The sequence below is a fragment of the Acromyrmex echinatior genome, chromosome 1 (genome assembly GCF_024713525.1).
Source record: "Acromyrmex echinatior isolate Ae372 chromosome 1, ASM2471352v2, whole genome shotgun sequence".
In the NCBI taxonomy this organism is placed as follows: domain Eukaryota; kingdom Metazoa; phylum Arthropoda; class Insecta; order Hymenoptera; family Formicidae; genus Acromyrmex; species Acromyrmex echinatior.
Window position 1 is genome coordinate 8,662,458 of NC_141852.1, and position 19,304 is coordinate 8,681,761.

General features: G+C 33.5%; 2 protein-coding genes across 2 annotated transcripts in view; one reads left to right on the top strand and one right to left on the bottom strand.

Moving 5' to 3' along the window:
- Positions 1-19,068, bottom strand: part of LOC105146619 (uncharacterized) — a 31,485-nt gene extending 12,417 nt beyond the window's left edge. Inside the window, exons 1-2 of the mRNA XM_011057001.2 lie at positions 18,774-19,068; positions 18,345-18,557 (exon numbers count right to left, since the gene is read on the bottom strand). The gene's annotated coding sequence lies outside the window, so the exon portion shown is untranslated. The remainder of the gene's footprint in view (positions 1-18,344; positions 18,558-18,773) is intronic.
- On the top strand, positions 144-5,261 carry Def2 (defensin 2). The gene is made up of 2 exons (XM_011057000.2): positions 144-323; positions 4,000-5,261. The coding sequence occupies exons 1-2, from the start codon at positions 227-229 to the stop codon at positions 4,194-4,196; spliced, it is 294 nt and encodes a 97-aa protein (XP_011055302.1). The 5' UTR covers positions 144-226; the 3' UTR covers positions 4,197-5,261.
- Positions 19,069-19,304: the final 236 nt, after the last annotated feature.

Below are 19,304 nucleotides of genomic sequence, written 5' to 3' on the forward strand. Positions count from 1 at the left end.
GCGGATTTGGTCAGCGGCTGGCGGTCTTATCTGGAAATAACGAATGCGAAACCGGGGAGATTCCGATGACATCAAGAGGAAAAGCGGTGGGAACGCATCCAGGAAAGTAGAAAAGAATTATTATCTCGGCGACAGCGATGAGGTATATAAAGCGACGTAGCATCCTTTAAGAAACATTGTTGTTCAAAACGAATTTGAGTACGCACGAGAGTACGTTTCCGCAATCATGAAGCTGTTCGCTGTCCTCGCTATTTTTGTCGTATTGGCTTGCACCTCGGTCAGCACACTACCGACTGTCTACGACGGACCTACTTATGAACTGAGTAAGCATACATTTCACCGAGAAAGATCATAAATAAATTATCTTAATCCTCCGGTGCTGACGCGAGCATCTGATAATACAATTACTGACGCTGGGTTTGTAATAGAGTTCTTACATGTCTTTCTACATCAATAATACTGTCAGTACCAACAAATATTGATAATATTATTGACTGTGTGTGGTTAATATTGATGGATTGATGTTGACGGATTTCTTGATTCTTGAGCATCAGAATTCTCTACCACAGGACAATACTGTTCCTTAAAAATCATCGTAATAATACTGTCAATATTTATGGGTACTAACAGATTTCTGATCGTATAAAATTCATAAAATTGAGTTAAAATATTATCAATAATACACAGAAAGAACAATTATTGATCAAGTATCTAAAAATTTAGTTATATTACAGATCTGAAGATAATTTTGTTGGACCATCAAAATAATTATATGTACGCTCAAACTGGTTGTTAAAATGTCAAAATTTTTTACAGCATTATTCGTGCTTGACATTTCTACATAATTATTTTAATGGTCCAACAAAATTATTTTTAAACCTTTATCTAGCTAAATTTTTAGATACTTCTGTAAAATGATTCTTTTCATGTACTAATCATGTTAGATTGTAAAAATATTGATGTACTATCAGTATTACTGATTTAATATTACTGATCGATGTTATTGATCGTAAGCAGAAGACTCATTTAATTTAGACTAATCAAAAAGCATTAATTAATTTCAGAAAACCAAAATAACATAACTTGTGTTAAAAACTTGTGTTGTTATTTAAAAAAGAATGAATATTAAGTATATTCTAATGAGAATAATCCGAATTTGTAGATGCAACATAAAGAAAATTAAAAAATATAATGATTAACGGACAATTGAAAGCAATAATCACGCAATTATTCGTGCGTAATAATTAACAAACGTATTGTTCAAGATGTTATAATAATAATAATATAACAAATAATTATGTTTATGCCGGAGTTGTCATTTTAACAATTTATTCGCGAACCAGTACTCTGAATGAATTTTGCGTATCCATTTTTTCAAAATAACTTACTTCTTGAATATTGATCATAATTAGCAGTTGTGCTCACTAAGCCAAATGGCTTATTGACATAAATGTTTCTCAAACCTTGAAAAAACTCCTTAGCTACTATTTTAGACTTATTTTATCCGGTACGATTAATTTTGAATCTACCATAAGACATTGCTGATGATGGCTCGAACAGAGCCGAAACGTCCGATTCTTCTTATTTATACGTAACGTCTGAAACAATACATTTGTTAATTATTACGCACAAATAATTGCATTGATTATTGCTTTTAATTGCCTATTAATCATTGTATTTTTTATCTCAAGAGCTCAATTTATTTTACTTTTATAATAAAGAAAATTGTTTGTCATTTTTAACAGAGAGATTTTAATTGAGAACCGACCCAATACATACATCTACCGTTAGTTCGAGATTTAGATATTAAGGGTTTGCATTAAAAGTTACTGTTCACGATTAGATGACAGTAGCTGTGTATGCTATAGTCAGAGACATCTGTTACTTATATCATTTTAAAGTGTGAACATTTCCTATTAAAATTCAGTCAACAGACGTCATCCTTGGTTACATATGTGCTTTTCTATAACTGAATTAAAATGGAACGTGATAAGTTGTTTTTCCGATGTGTACTTCTACACTATTTTAATTTGAAAAAAAGTGCAGCTGAAACTCATCGATTGCTTGCGGAAATTTATGAATCTACTCCATCGGAAACAGTATGTAGAAACTGGTTTCGACGATTCAAAAGTGGTGATTATGATGTTCACGACAAACAGGTGGACCGAAAAAATTCGAAGATGAACAACTGCAAGCTCTATTGGAAGAAAATCCAACTCAAACAGTCAAAGAATTGACTCAACAACTCAAAGTCGATAAATCAACCATTTTACGACGTTTACAAGCTATGGGAAAGATTCAGAAAGAAGGAAAATGGCAGCCACATGAATTGACCGAAAATGCCATTGCCAACCGTTTAAACATCTCAATTTCTTTGCTTGCAAAGCATAACAAGAAGAGTTTCTTGTGGCGTATCGTGACCGGTGATGAAAAATGGATCTTTTTCAACAACCCAAAACGCAAAAAATCATGGGTTGACCAACCATCAATATCGACTCCAAATATCCACGGTCACAAAGCAATGCTCTGTATTTGGTGGGATATGGAGGGTGTCGTGTATTATGAGCTGCTTAAACCGAACGAAACAATCACCGCCGAGCGTTATCGACAACAATTGGAAAGTTTGAATGATAATTTGATGCAAAAACGACCATCAATTGCATCAAATCGTCGAAAGGTGATTTTACTCCATGATAACGCTCGGCCGCATATTGCTATAGCCGTGAAACAAACACTGATGGATCTCGAATGGGAGGTTGTCCCGCATCCAGCGTATTCTCCGGACTTAGTACCAAGCAATTATCATCTGTTCCGATCAATGCAACATGCTCTGGAAGATATACACTTCCATAATTATAGCGAAGTCAAAAATTGGGTTGCTGAATGGATTGATTCAAAAGACAGACCATTCTTTCGTCGTGGAATTCAACTTTTGCCTGAAAAGTGGCAAAAAGTCATAGCTTCCGAGGGAAAATACTTTGATTGAGGTATTCATATATTTTGTTATCGAAATAAGTGCTCAAATACAAAGAAAAAACAGTAACTTTTAATGCAACCCCCTAATAATAATCAAGTTCCTCTTTGATAATGAAACGATCTTAATAAGTTGTAATTAATCTTGGATATATAATTCTCACTTTATCAGAGATTTATTCACTGAGATATCAAGTTCGAGTTACATTAAGTCACTTTTTTGTCGATAATTAGATCGGATATTATAATAAATGCTTGGCTCGTTGAATATTATACCGTAATTTCATTTTTGCGGAAAACGGTACGTCGCCGAGATACAACGTGACGATACTTTGCAATAGAGTAATAAATATCTAGAATGCTCAGTCTTTTGTCTCGCGCTGCATAATAGTTGCACACACATTCTTCCCCTTCTCGCTCTCCTCTCCTCTCGCTGATACCCTTTTGGCGTTCACTGATAATACGCTGTCGATATCCTTTCATATCGAGCTCGACACGACCTTTTCTACTGACGAGTCATTCTATTATTACGAGTTACTATATCATTTCCAAATGCTGAATTAGAAATAATCTTCGCGCTTATAGTTGCATACTAAATAAGCTGTTTCTATAAAGACCCTGCTACATATTTTTTAAATACTAATTCAAATGTCAAAGTGATTTGCATAATTAGAGTTACATAAAAAGGTTGAAGTTTGAAATTTAATTCGTAAGAATCGTACAATTCCCATAAAACTTTAAACTTTGAAGATAGAGAGAAAGGGAGACGAAGTTGTTTTAAATTTCTTCGAAAACTTCTTACTTATCTCGCTTTATGTATCAAGAACAATAAAGAAAAGGAGTTAACTTCATCTTCGTAAAAGAATATACATATCTACGTATCCTTGATAAAAACCTCTTCTGCACAGTCTAACGAAAGCTCTCAAGACACCGGATACTTTTAAAGGGTACATAAAACGCGATACTCCGCAATAATTGATGTTCTTTACCTTTATCGGAAAATAAAGCGAAGGAATTGCATTTTAGCTACCATCGAGGATCCAATGGACGACGAGGTGCCATCGGACTTGTCGCCAATCCGGAACCGGCGCGTGACCTGCGACCTTTTGTCCTGGCAGTCCAAGTGGTTGAGTATCAATCACAGTGCCTGCGCAGCCAGATGCCTGTCGCAACGTCGCAAAGGTGGCCGCTGCCGCGACGGTATCTGCGTCTGCAGGAATTAGGCATCGTGCTCGCCCTTGAATCGTTTCAATTTTGGCCAACGCAACGTCCCATGGATTTCGCTGTCACTCATTGTCCCACTACCTATTGACTACGTTGGTGAACGCCGCTGCATTGTAATCCAAATTAATATTCATGGGAGATCACGAAGGGACGCGATTTAATCATCCGATCGATAGTTCCGGCCTCGATTGTCCATCCTGCCGAGCGAATTTTCACCGAAATGGATAACGTCATTATTAACGATAATTATTTTAATCGCTCCCGCGCGTCATTACCAAGCGTGTTAATAAGAATAACAGTTCTTGTTCGCGTCAGCGTCGCGACGGGAGTTTCCCCCGGGAAATTGACAAGAAATGATATTGACGTTATTAATAGAAGTTAATTAAACCGTTTATTGTAATGGCACTGTGATAGGACATTTACATAACATTTGTCAGACGATGTCAATCGATTCATTATGGCGCGCGCATAAAATTTCGGCCAAATCAAGCGTAGTCATTGCGAAAATTATTTTAATGTATACATTTCGATTAATATTAAATAATTATAATATTTATGCCATATATTATTTTTAAAAACCGATTAAATGTCGGTATAATTGCATCGATATTTACAAATACTGGTTACTACGATCAAACGTAGTCGTGCGAAATTTTGATAAATACATATTGATTAATACTAAATAGTTATAATGTTTATAATATATGTTTAAAAAAAATTTAGACCGATTAAATATCGGTATAATTGCATCGATGCCTATAGATTTTTTCCCAGCTGTGTGATTATTTACTAAATATAATGCAAGTGTGTTTATACGTATGATTAGATTAAAACCTGTTTTATGAACCTACCTCTGTACGGAACAACGATTGCAGTAATTAACCGATCTATTAATTTTATGACAAAAGTTATTTTATTAGATTAGAATAATTCAATAAGCTGTATACGATCTCGATAGATTTTTTATAAAATTGGAGCTTTGTAAAAACTTTATATTTTATGCAAAACAAATGATATTTCGCAAATAATTGCTACGTATATTAAAAATAATAATTATATATTAATCTGTTTGTTATTTTATGAGATAGGAAGAATGTTTTGCTAAAATATCTAAAAATTGAATTACATACAAATCTGAAAATAATTTTGCACCATCAAAATCATTACGTAGGACATTCAAATTGGTTTGCCAAAATGTTAAAACTTTTTGCAGCATTATTTTCAGATCTGCACTTAGCTAAATTTTTAGATATTTTAGCAAAATTGTTCTTTGTATGTACCTGTATTAAAATTAATATTAATGTGTAATAAAACTAAAAACGGGTGTCGATAATAGCAATTAAAACGTCCGCGAATTGACAATTGACCTTTATCTGGCCGATTTAAAACCTATTTCCTAATGTATATAAAAGCAACATGTGGGTCCGGTCGATAGTTCCATGTTAGCGAATCCAATCACTAACGTAATATCTTTCGACGCGCTGTATATTGATTCGTGCGTTTGCGAACGTGCACAGAACACAGATCGCTGCTGAACAATGAGCAGTCCAACATATCCCGGGAGATGGAATCTAGAATTAAATTTGAAATGCACTGAACAGGAGAATAGTCTCTAAGGTTCATTCGATATGTACGATATATATATGTATATATAAAGTACAATGTGTGTGTGTGTGTGTGTGTGTGTGTGTGTGTGTAAAGAATGATTTAGCTGAATCATATAAAAATTAGGCTAGATAGATTTGGAAATAATTATGTAGAATATTCAAGCATAATAGTAACATACAACATAATTATTTTTAGATCTATATCTAGCTAAAGCTTTTTAAATACTTCAGCAAAGTGTTTCTTTCTTGTTCATTCGAGATACAAGATGTTTCGTATATATATTTAAAAGAATTTATTACCAAAATTTAAATTTATAATATTCCGGATAGAAGAACAACAGTTTTTACGTTAATATTACACGGAAAGAACAATTTTGCTGAAGTACTTAAAATTTTAACTAGACACTGAAAATAACTTTGTTGGATCAACAAAATAATTATGTAAAAAGCTTAAACTAATGATAATATTGCACAAAGTTTTGACAATCTAGTAACTAATTTGAGTGTTCTACATAATTATTTTGATGATCTAACTTTGTTTTTAAATTTGTATCTAACTAAATGTTTAGATATTCCAGCAAAATTATTCTTTCCGTGTAAGAAACATTTTCTTTAATGCTGAATAATCAGATTTCTCTCGAATATATCGATAACCATTTTATATCCTAAAAACACACAGAATTTTAAAAATACAGGATTGAATTATCTGTGTAATTATATCAATCCTGATACATTTCTAAGATTAATCTCTAATTTATCTTGATTTATCAAATTTAATTCTAATTTTTGAAACGTTCAGTATCTTTGGAATGAGATCCCTTAAATTTATGCGCCATTTAATATGTACGATGCTCGTATCACATTTGTGATCACGCATATAAATCCTCCACTCGAGATACGTCTCGCTCGACCTTTCATTTCTACCTCCAATTCTATTCATGTGATAAGGGCCATCCATGATGAAAACTGATACTCCAGAAGGGCACTCTAAAAGATATCTGAATGCGCATTCCCATAAGAAGATATTAGAGAGATCAAACGGATTAGAACGAAATCGGATTAGTCAGAGGGGTTTCTTAAATGGAGCGAGATAGAAATTTCTACGGTCTTGTATTTGTTCTCGTCGTCCTTTAAATGGATGACAATTTCATTAGCAGCATTGTACACCAGGTGTTCTCGACCGATGTCGGGATGTACTTTTTTTTGTTGCGGCGACCTCGACAGTGGGAGGGAATCGAAAAGTTGCGACAATTAATGGCCCGTCTGTGCAATAAAAGTTTCGCCGACAAAACCACCAGTAACTAAACATGGCGTAGTTACGTGACCCAGGGCACAAATTATTGGCCTGAGAATACTCAATATTCGCTTCGCGGAACCACTTTACGTGCAATTTCCGAGGCAATGTAACACAGAGATGGTGCTTCTATTCTGCGTTCTCGGTAGATGGTTCACTGCTCGGTTCCATGTCGATCCGACGTTAAATTTGTTCCAATGGAACAGGATCTCTTCGGAAGAGAGAAATATATAAAATCGCGATGGATAGTATTCGAGGAGAGATCGCTTTGATCAGAATGTCATGATTAATTCGATTCTCAAGCGTGGATTTACGGGATGGATCGATGTCAACGTTTCAAAGTTGTCGACTTGGGAGAAGAGCTTGAAATTTTACTTTCTGAGGGCGACTTTGAATTCTTGCTTTACCCTTCACAACGTTCTCAGGTATTTAAAGTTGTCACTGACTGAAGTCGGCAAATGGAACAACACTCAACCAATATATCGAAATAAAGCCAGCTGTTCTCGAGCTATATTGTCCGCGCGACGCGACGTCACAATAAGAATATCTAGAAATGCTCGTACACGACATAAACGGGAGAAAATAACTTCTCCCATTGAATAAGGAATATTAATCTTGCGAATGCACGAACGTTAATCTTGGAATATTCCGCGCGTTTTTTACGAGAATAACAAAAAGAGCGTCTTATTACCTAAGTACTTTATACTGCTTTCTGCGAGAAAATATTCGCAAATTATTCCTGTAGTTTTTCCAATTTTCTCTCTTTCTCAAAACGGAAATGGGAAAATGTTTCATTAAGTCATATCTTCTTTAGATTTATAATGTTTTTATACTTTCTAAATAATTGTCATTTTGTTGCGAAAATATTAAGATACACACACACATCCTCATTATTCTTAAACTTGAGCGTATTATCACCAAAAGTTAACAAGAAATCAAAATAACTTTGTTTTAATTTTTAACTTCAAATTTTATAACAAAAATCATCATTTTGACTTTCATGACGTCAAAATAATTTTAACTTCCTCTTAACTCGGTGTGTTCCTTGGGTATATAAATATATTTGAGAGTATTATTTGTTACTGTTATTTAGCATTTTATTTATTTGTATACATTTCGAGTTTTGTAAATTTAAACAAAATAACATGACATTTTACAAATGTAGCTCCCTAAACGTGTTGATTGCTGATTTTTTTTTCGATAGATTTTCGTATCAAAAGTCTCTTTTTTTGATAGGTTTTCATATCAAAAAAATTACATAAATTAATTGTAGCTCTGTTAATCTATAATTTGTATTACGTGGTAGTAGCACTATAAATTTTTAGTGCTAAGCAGTCTATATGCGGAAAAAGTTATGTTTACGTATATATATATATATATATACATTTAAAGGAAGCCAAGGTTGATCAAAGTATTTATAGTAAGATATTTGAATAATACATTATATATTCTTTATCAATTTATTTCAGATATGATATATATGCGGTTGTTGATTAAAATCTTGACTGAGACGCTCTTCCCGGAAAGTCGAGAAGTCCCAGGTTCGAACCTTAGCTGAAGTAATATTATATTTTCGCAATAAATTTCTTTCTTTTTAATCAAATTTAGAGAGGATTATTAGCATTTTAGAATGATTGTGTTGAAAGTTCAAAAGTTATCAGCGCACAAATATATCTGGAATAAATTGATTTAATAAAAAGAATTTATAATGTATTATTCGAAACATCTAACTTTGACTGATCATGGCTTTCTTTCTCGTATTTAATATATTCATACATATGGTCGTGCTTAAAATTCCTATAATATTTATATTTATTTATACATTCTACAATGTTTTATCTTTTGTTAATTTTATAAACAAATACTGTTTTTAAAACAAAACCAATTTTTTAAACCTATTTTTGTGAAAGGCCACATTATCATCCCTGTTTCTCTTTAAACCTTAAGTTATTATGCAGTATCGTCACACTTTTATAAATAGTATCCTAAAGTAATAAATATTTCATCAACTCTGAGTCTAGAATTGACTGAATAACACTTTAACGAATATAATCGTGAAATCTAAAATTTAACTACCTATTAATTATTAATCACGTTATAAAATTTCAATGGGATGCCATATCCCAGGTAGCAAGCTAACGCTATCTATCATCATTTTAATGTCAAAATAACATCTTTAATGCCATTTTTACATCAAAATAACAAATAACATCAGCCTGCGACCTGGGAAAATATCATCTTCTTTAAATAACTTTTTATTAAGATGCAATAAAAAGTTACTAAAGAAATTACTTATAAAGAATATAGATAATCGATTTAAGCTGCATCACAAAAGAAAATTCAACGTAGATTATCATCTTCAAATTTATATACACACATATTTGCTTAAGCAAATATTATGATAGGTGTGATAAAATTTAAAAGCCGCTTGCAAGATCACGTATTGCAGGAATGATTCGATTTATACGGTGTTTATTTTAGCGCGCTTGGCGTACACGTAATATTTTTGGTCGCTTGGTCGAGACAGCTTATGTGATCACTTGAAACACGCTGCAGGATCACATAGTGAGGAGGAAAAGCAAGACTTGTCTGGTTTGTAACGTGAAAATGCGCAAATTGCAAGTAACGTAATCAATCAGATCGTTCCGTTCGTTCCGAATAGATCTATTTTGAAGCTACCGTAACGAACTGCGCTGTGCGAACGGCGGGTTAAATTTAAGTCAATTCACATGAGGGTAAGAGTTTATAGAGCGAGAGCCAATTACGCCGTGATACCGCAAAGAGGATTCAATAACGAGTAAAAGGAGAGAGAGGAAGGTCAGAGTTTCTGTTGCATTCGGATAAATCACATCATGCCGTATTCATCTGTCTCCGTTTTCTTCTCCTCTCTCTCCTTTTCCTTTATCTCTTCTCTCCCAATCTATCTGAATTTTCCCTCGCTTTTTTTCTCTGTTTCCCTTCTTCATCGCTTCCGATATCCTTCGTTCAGTCTGCCGGAAATTTCAGCGTTGGCGACTCTCAAATGAGATTCACCGAACAAAGAACACTAGTACGACATCCGATAAACCAAAGAGCCCTTGAGTGCGCCTTTAGTAGTAAACCCTATCGATCGACAGTTACGGCTTGGCTTTTGAGTTTCAAAGGTGGCCAACTGCTGAGCTACCGCAAGATAGAGTGAGATTGTTCCGACGGGACTAGAGTTGCATCGCCGCTGCTACATTAGCACCGTACCGGCGAAAGAGCTTTAGGACCAACGAGTTGAGTCTCTAAGGAGGAAAGAAAGAGAAAGAAGAGAGAGAGAGAGAGAGAGAGAGAGAAGAGGGAAAGAAAAAGAAAATGTAATCAACGATGTGATGAGAATACTTGGTAAAGTAAATAAATTCTCGCCCGATTATTTTCTCAGACGCAAAGTTACATACTTCATTTACCGCTAGATGCGACCGTCTACTACCGGATTTTATTTTAAAAGAGAACCGCACGACGTGTCGATTAGTAACGGTAGACATGCACTTATAAAGCTTCTTCCTTTATCTATTAATAGATAAGAGTATCGAAAAAGTATTATGCGATATATACAACGTAGAATGTTAATTAGAAAGTTCCCAATTATAATTGAAATTATTGTTAGATATTATTAAATCAATTAAGTATGAGAAACCCCAATTACGGTCAAAGTTAGATGTTAGAATAATACATCTATATGTATTTAGATCATTTTTATCTCAGACATGGAAAGAATGATTTTGCAAAAGTATTTAAAAATTTAGCTACAGATCTACAAATAAAATAATTTTATTGTATTATTAAAATAATTATATAGGCTGCTTAAGATAATTGTTAGAATATCAAAATTTTTGCAACTTGCTCAACAATAAAAATTTAGGCAAACGAAAGTGAAGCGTAAAAATTAAAGCACGATTAATCTTAGAAAGTAATTTTAATATTTAATCTTCATACGTGAAGTTCGAACGTTTCGACTTAATAATCATCATTAGCGATCTAAGGTGCTTCAATATCTGTGATACATTCCTCATTCCATCATAGACATCCACTAATGGACTGAACGACACAAAGTGAAGTGCAATCATTTAGTTATAAATATCTGAAAACTGTAAATTGCTCATTATGTTTCAATTTTCTACGTTTATTATTTTGTGATGGTCCAATGGATAATTATTTTCAGATCTATATCTGGCTAAATTTTTAGATATTTTAGCAAAATCGTTCTTTCCCTGAATAACTCCGCGCTGATTACTTCCAGTTTTGAATACAATCAAACTGAAAAAATAATATTTCTTCCACAAATTAAATTAGATTGTCGATTTGATGCTATCAACATCTTAAAATCTGTAAAAAACTTATTACAAAAAGTATTACTTCAGCCAGAATTTGAACTCGAATTTTCCAATAATCCCAATATTCTCCGTGAGAGCATCTCTCCCAATTCGACTTGTGAGGCATATGGTAATTCTTATCGTAATAATCAATATGTACAAAGATGTACGCATTGAAAGGCGTATAATAATATTAAGATTAGAATCGTTTATATGAATGACTCAACTACCTCTTTCTATTTTCTACCAATACAATTTAATTTCAATCTCAATTCAACTTAGAAATCAATTCTAAGAATTAGAAAAAGATAAAGAACAAGTTGAACTGGGATTTAAATTAATCTACTGCATTGGTAGAAACAGACAGAAGTACGAGAAATACAAGTTACAGTACATTATTAAATATTATTGTATATTTATTATGATTTGATAGATCCTTATATTACGTCTTCTCCAGAAGATGGAATGAAGAAAAATTGTCATTATTTGAGAAAAAGAATGGTTCTACTAAATCCATCACTGAATAAAACATATAAAACTGAATTTAATATTATCACAAGCTAAGCTTCGCACAACCATTACGGATTTCAGATTTAAAAATCTCTCTTTTACCCTTTCGCGAACTTAATTACAGTGCTGAAGTAATCTCAGAGAAATCGGCTCGGACGTTTCCAACGTATAACAAAAAGATTTTTTACGGTGACGCTGATATCTCATATTGTCAACGAGCGAGCGAACCAACTACTCTTCAAACTCTACGTGACGTAATACCGGTGCACCGTATTTGACGTCACGCTTTTATTCTGTCTCGTACACGACGTGATCGACGACGACCGTCGACGGTCTATATGCGGAACCTGTTAATGTTTCGCGGTCGTATGAAAATCGCCAGATGGTAATTTAATGGCGTGTGTAATAATCCCCTCTGTTACGGTAGATAAATTATAACAGTATTACACGAACCACTCGTGACCGATTTCTCATTAACAAATGCCGCGATCATCATCACTCGGCAACCGCGAAATCAGATATTAATGATTCCTCAATGCGTAACACTGGATTTTATGCTTCTCTTCGGAATGGTGAATGATTATAAAATTATTCGCTGAAATATCAAATTATAATTCATGTAAAAGAGAACGGAGTGGATAATAGAAATTCGAATAAAAAAAAAAGAATATTGTTATCTGAGGGATGTCTGTCGGTTATGTATTAATTTGTTGTATTAATTAATGTAATATTATGATAGGTGAAGCATGGAAAGAAGTTTGGATCATCGAAATATTTATGCAAAAATTCAATTATGATGGACAACGCTGCAAAAACATGTGATATTCCAGCAACGAGTTCGAACGCCCTACATGATTATATTATATTCTAATAGTTCAACAGAATTATTTTTAAATTTTTATTTAGCTAAATTTTTAGATATTTTACAAACCCCATTCCTTTCATGTATTATTCAACCCTAAGTCTATTTGTATTGAATCAGATTCCATTTTTTTATATAATTAAAGCATTGATTCGTTTAAAATTATTTTAATTTTTTAATTACTTTGGAATTTAAACATAATATAAAATGTGTGTATATATATACACACACACACACACACACACACACACACACACACACACACATGTATACATACACATAAAACAAGGGTTAACAACAAGGGTTATTAGAAATTGTTGAAATTGTTCTCAAAATATGACTCTCTATATGACCTGAATTCGAATATCGAACATCGATCTCTAAAATTGATGAAAAAATCTCATTCACAGGAATTATACAATATTAACAATAATTAAAAGCTGTTACAGTTAATATAACTGCCCCATTTATTATATCAATATTATTTTATGCATTATATAAATATCATTTTTTATTTCCTCTAATTAACTAAGTACTTTAAACCAGCTTCCTATTCAATTACAGTTATAACAGAGATCAATATCGCGTATTTGAACAATATACCTATTCTAATATTAATTATTACTAATTAGCAATTAAGTCCGCAACAGCGTCGTAAGATTAAAAACATTCCAGACGTGATAGAAATAAATAATTACATTCTCACAGAGAGAGATGACAGAACTGTTAAATTCCTTTCATTTCCTTAGAACAGTCCGACGTGAAAATGCTCCGCAGAACGTTTTCTACGAAGCAACAACGACAGAATAGCTATTAAAGACAATTCATTCGGCCTTCCAACTCACGCCGTCGTCCCTGTTGCCTCGTTAACTTCCATTCTTCGTTCAATGCACAGCCTCCCTCTGTGTCTGATGGACATTTAGTACCATGTAATTACGCGAAACGCGCGACAACGCTACGTTACGTAAATACGTTTCCACCACCAGATGAGATGACGCGTGCAACGCGAGAGCAACTTATCGAAGTTACGCGAAGCAATAAATCTGGAATCGAACCTTTCATGGGGATTAATCTTCTACATCTACCTCTGAGTTTCTCAAGTAAGAGGTGGGAAATCTCGCCCACCTTCGCCGATAACGAGTCATTCCGCTCTTATCACTCGAAATAAGCTCGAATAAAGCTCGAAGAACTTCCTAGACGATTTCTTATTTGATGTTGAATCCTCTTCGTGGAAATTTGTTTTGCTCCAGGATATACGCGTCGGTGTCAAAGCCCAAGGATGCAACCACGAGACTTTCCTCCGGACTTAATTAAATACTTCGGATACCAACTATCGTCGCAAACATTTCTAGCGAGTCGGTCATATTGGGAACGGTGCGTTTGAATTCCGCCTTCGTCTTATCTTTTTCTTTCTTCTGTCCCAATTACCCTTTTTCAAAAAATTTATATTTTATGCAAAACGACCGATTGAATCCCGCCGATTATTATACTTCCAGTTTCTATTTATCCATAACAATCCAGGAACTCGAAGATATACTATTTATTAAGATGGATAGATAACAGACAGAAATGTATGTGGCTAAAAATTATGAATCGTACATATTTGTATATATTGTAGGTTGCTATAAAGTATCGCGTATACCACACGTAAAAGAATGTAGACTTCTCATAAAGCCGACAACATTCCTCCTATATCCAATATCCGCGCAAACGGAAATTGTATTTGCTAATTTTATAACGCGCAACGATTTTTATAACGTGCTTTTTCGAATTTAATATTCGTTACATTTTTAATAATGTTGCAACTCGATTATTAAGATTTCTTATTATTATTTTGTAATGTATTAATAATCACAGAGTTGAAAAGTTATACTTTTGAAAAGTAACTCGATATTATTGCTCGTTATTCATTGTAAAAAAGTAACTCATTATTATAACTCATTATCAATCAGAAAAAATAATTTATTAGCATTATTCAAAAACTTACTGGTTACTGAGTTGTTACAATTTCTGTTATATATTTTTTCGTCGAATTTAATCTTTCTTTATTCAACATAAGATTCATAATAGTTATGAATAATCATAACATAATCTAACGTAACACTCCTTTTTTTTTTGAAAACTTTTTTTGAACTTTTTCGCATATTCCATACATATGTGTTATACGTGTATAAAATAACGGTAAAAGTAATGGTTATATTCGATATCGCTACTCAAAAAAATGTAACTCCGATAGCTCCGGAGTTTTTATTGGTAACAGTATTAACTATTTATTAAAATTTAGTAATGAAACTAATTTTTTCTTAATAACAACTCTATTAGTGTCAATAATGAATATATGAATGTTTGTTATTAAAAAGAATAACTCTACACAATAAAATAATTGTATTAAAACCAGTCCACTCAAGTCCTTGAAATTTTGTGTTAAATGTTTGAATATACATATCGTATTGAATACATAATTTAAATAGATATATTAGAATGTTAATTTAACATAATGTGATTTTATGTTATTTGAATATTTTGAATTAGATTAACATTCAACAATTATTAGTATTCAAATAATGTAATTTATGAGTAAGTAAATTAATATAAAATATTTTATTTTAAAATGTAAATTCTAAGATAAATAAATAAAATACATTAATTTAGCATATCATAAATGAATTTTACTGAAAAAATATGCTTCCACAATATGCTTACAAATTATGTCAGTGTTACATTTTTTGTATTAATTTTTTTGTATAATATTTATGTTACTTTTAACATATTAATCTTATGTTAAATTAATTGTTGACAACAATTTGAGTAGACCGTTTGGGACATGTGAGATGTATTGAATTTAAATGTTCCAACGATATTACGGTAATGACATTGTAAGTAACGCGTTACTTCCCAACCTTGTTATAATACTTGATATGCAGAATGGATGAAAATATATATACCTATGTAATTCTCATTCCTGAGACACAGACCACAACGCGATTTGTCTTTAATAGTATTGATTAGATTGAATCTCACGTTGTGACATTTATATCGATTGTTAAGCAAAATCTGTCAGAGAACATTCGCGGTAATTGTTAGTAAATGGGCTAATTCAAACTATTAAAGCATTCATTTATAGAGCATTTTCATTTGAAAGCAAGTTCAGCGAATCGAGTTATAAATGTAATTGGTCGAAATCTTGTTGCAAAAAGATATATTGTAAATATACCTTTGTTACCTTTATTTTCTCATAGAATAGATATAACAGATTTCTCTTTCATCAATGCAATTTTTAATCATTTCATTTAACAAATAGTATATCATGAGCAAATTTTTAGTTATAATAAAATTACCTAATATATGATTTTTAACGTGATAATGAAATAGAGAATAATACCGAGTGCTTTGATAGTATAATATAAAAATATATAGCGAAATGTTTTTGTATACTTCAAATGAAATATTAATGCAAAAATATTAAAATTAGTCCAAATATAAGTTCATCAAATAATACAAAATAAACTCATAAAAACAATTTTTATTTAAAAAATATACTTATTTTTATTCTATATAATTCGCTATATTTTTAAAAACATATTTTATCAGTGCTAGCGTGCATTGATAAAAGTGCACTCAAAAAATTAAATATGTTGCATTAAGCCAAGTCGCATTAAGCCAAGCAAAAAAAATTCGAATTGAATAGAATTATTTATAAATACGTTATGTGACTTATTTTAGCGTTATTTGTTTTTTCACAAAAAGTACTTCTCAACTGCAACTTTATCTAAATTTACATTTGGAGTTGCTGATAAAAATTACACTTTGTCCACACCGATCAAATGTTTCTTGAGAAGACACTGTCACGCATTGAGAGAAGTTCGAAGGACTACTGTTCTCCCCCTATTGAACTGTTCTATTCTGAACTACGATATACGAAACGTTTCATTTGAGATGCAACGGTAGAAGGTCGAAATTACCAGGGGCAATTATTCGCTGCGAATGCACAGCTATATAAACCTGCCAGGGCTTGTAATTGTCAATTAGACCGACCGTCAAGATTTTATCGATTCCTCAATAATCCTCGTATTTGGTAGTTGCTAGTGAAACGTGGTTGAACGGATTCTCGGAGAATAGTCGTATTTTGGGAGAGAAAAGATAACTCTGCTAATAATAAGTCCTCCCCTGTGGATTTCCAATTTACTAAAATAAATAATACGTGAAAAGTTAATTAAAACAATCATGAGTTTACAAACTATTTAAGAAAAAGTACCTTCTTTCTCAGTCACGGAATAAATATTTGAGACTAATTGAAATCGTGGAATAAAATAAACTCAAATATAAAATTTTATTAATACTGAAAAAAACGATTTTGCTAAAATAAATTTAGCTATACGGGAAGATTTTGTTAAAGTATATCTAAAAATTTAAATACAAATCTGAAAATAATTTTGTTAAATTATCAAAATAATTGTGTAGGAAATTCGATATGCTGAGCAATGCTGGAAACAGTTAACAATTAATTTAATTGTTCTAAGAACCAATTTAAAAGTCCTACATAATTACTTTGAAGTCCAAAAAAGTCTATTCAAATTTGTGTGTAATTAAATTTTTAAATACTTCAGCAAAACCTTTTTTTCTACATACTTTTGTTAGCATCAATCTTTTTTTTTAAATATTCGCAATCTCTCGTATTCCGTGATTATCAAAACAGGTAACATCACGCAGGCTAATTGTCTAACCAAACGTATTTACATAATTGCTGCAATATTCAGAGGCGGTAAACTGTTCCATCAACATTATATATTTAAATAAACTCGCATATAATTCGCTTTCCTGGCACTTGCTAAATTCTATCCATTTAGTTTCCATGCCATGTGCAATCTAAAGTGTTCACGAGTGAAATAATATGAACAATTCCATTCAATAATTATTGCATAAATAACAAAACATGAACTTAGGGGAAGCTCATAGCAATCTACACAATTTTTTCGCAGTCATTAAATAAAATCTAATGTTTGATTTTAATGTTGATTTTATTCTCACGGGTTTATTCTTAAATGAACAGCTTGTCTCTGGATAATTCTAAGAGAAATTATTTTCAATTATAGATATTCAATTACGATCAATTCCCGCAATAACATCGCGTTAAAAAATTCATAAACCAGCTGGTATAAATAATTAGCTCTAGGGTAAGTTCCCGGGATAATCGATCTCTTACCAAAGTTTCACGATACACATCTAACAACATGAACTATGTATAAGTTATGATTATATATCTCAAGGGTTCCTGCCCTAAGATATTATACGAGGTATCGTATAAATATCCATCCTTCATCATTACCGTCATCCCAGGCTTATTCCCGTGCCAATTAAGGAAGTAATCCACAGGCGATAAAGTTTCAAATATCTTGCGGAGGAGTCGCGCTTATCTCCTCGCGTAAGTCCGCGATGTCGCGGGATATTCAAAAGCTACGGGATTCAAGATGGGATTGTCTCGACAATCGGTGTGACAAACACGACGTGGCCGGCGAGTAAATTAGCAAGATCTCACCTACCGTAGAATTGTCGGCCACGGGGCGCTGTTGACTCCAAGGGTTTGTTAACACGGCCGCATTCACGGTCCGACTGTAATCTACTCGCTGACACACCACCCCGTGACGTACTACCACTACTGCCTACCGCTCCTCGTCGACCCTCGCTGGTTGCACACGCACCGCTTCGTGGTGTCGATTCCCCGGTGTAACGACCCCGCGATCTCCCCGCTGCACCTATATACGGCAGTCACCCTTATTACACGTCGCTCCTATATACGAGTATACGATCGCTTCATCTCGATCATTCCGCACGATCGTTCAACCGCTTTAGGATGTAACTAGAGCTCGCTTCGGGATCGCGCGATCGATCGCGACGCGAGATGTCGAAGATCCCAGAGTAAGAGATATTAAATGAGCATCGATAGATCTTTGCAATCGCGACGATCTTACCAAGTTTAGGACGACGAGGAACAAATCCAGCCGCGACGGTGGTCAGAGCGACACTACGAGCCTCGCGAAAGACCCGGCGCCCCCTCTCACCATCGACCCGGGGTTTGCCCGACCAATCGACGCGTGCACCTTCCTATCGCTTAAGTACATTCCGCTGGATCCGGGCAAGTGGCGAGGGGTGGCTCAACTCGCACCGGGGGTGGTAGACCGTGGAGCGAACGTCGGAGACGGCGACGGTGGTGGAGGAGTCGTTTCACGTGTTGCTTCGACGTAAACACTGACAGATAATTTAATGATGCCAGCCAGCGGACCGTGCGACGTACCTCGGAGAAAAATTGATTGAGTAATCGACAAGGCGAAGCTATCTCGAAGAGTCGACTGACTCCCGGCATATAGCTTGAAAAAAGTCGAAGCAACGCTTCTGTATTATCTTATTGCAACGTTAACTTTTTTTAGTCTTGACGATACGACGCATGTGTCTTGAACTGAAAGTTTTTAATTATGCAGAAATATATGAAATTTCTATGTAAG

Bases quoted from the DNA above. Each gene is read 5' to 3' on its own strand.
- Def2 (XM_011057000.2), top strand. From the start codon at position 227: ATGAAGCTGTTCGCTGTCCTCGCTATTTTTGTCGTATTGGCTTGCACC. The intron at 324-3,999 runs GTAAGCATACAT...ATTGCATTTTAG, and splicing joins CGGACCTACTTATGAACTGA to CTACCATCGAGGATCCAATG.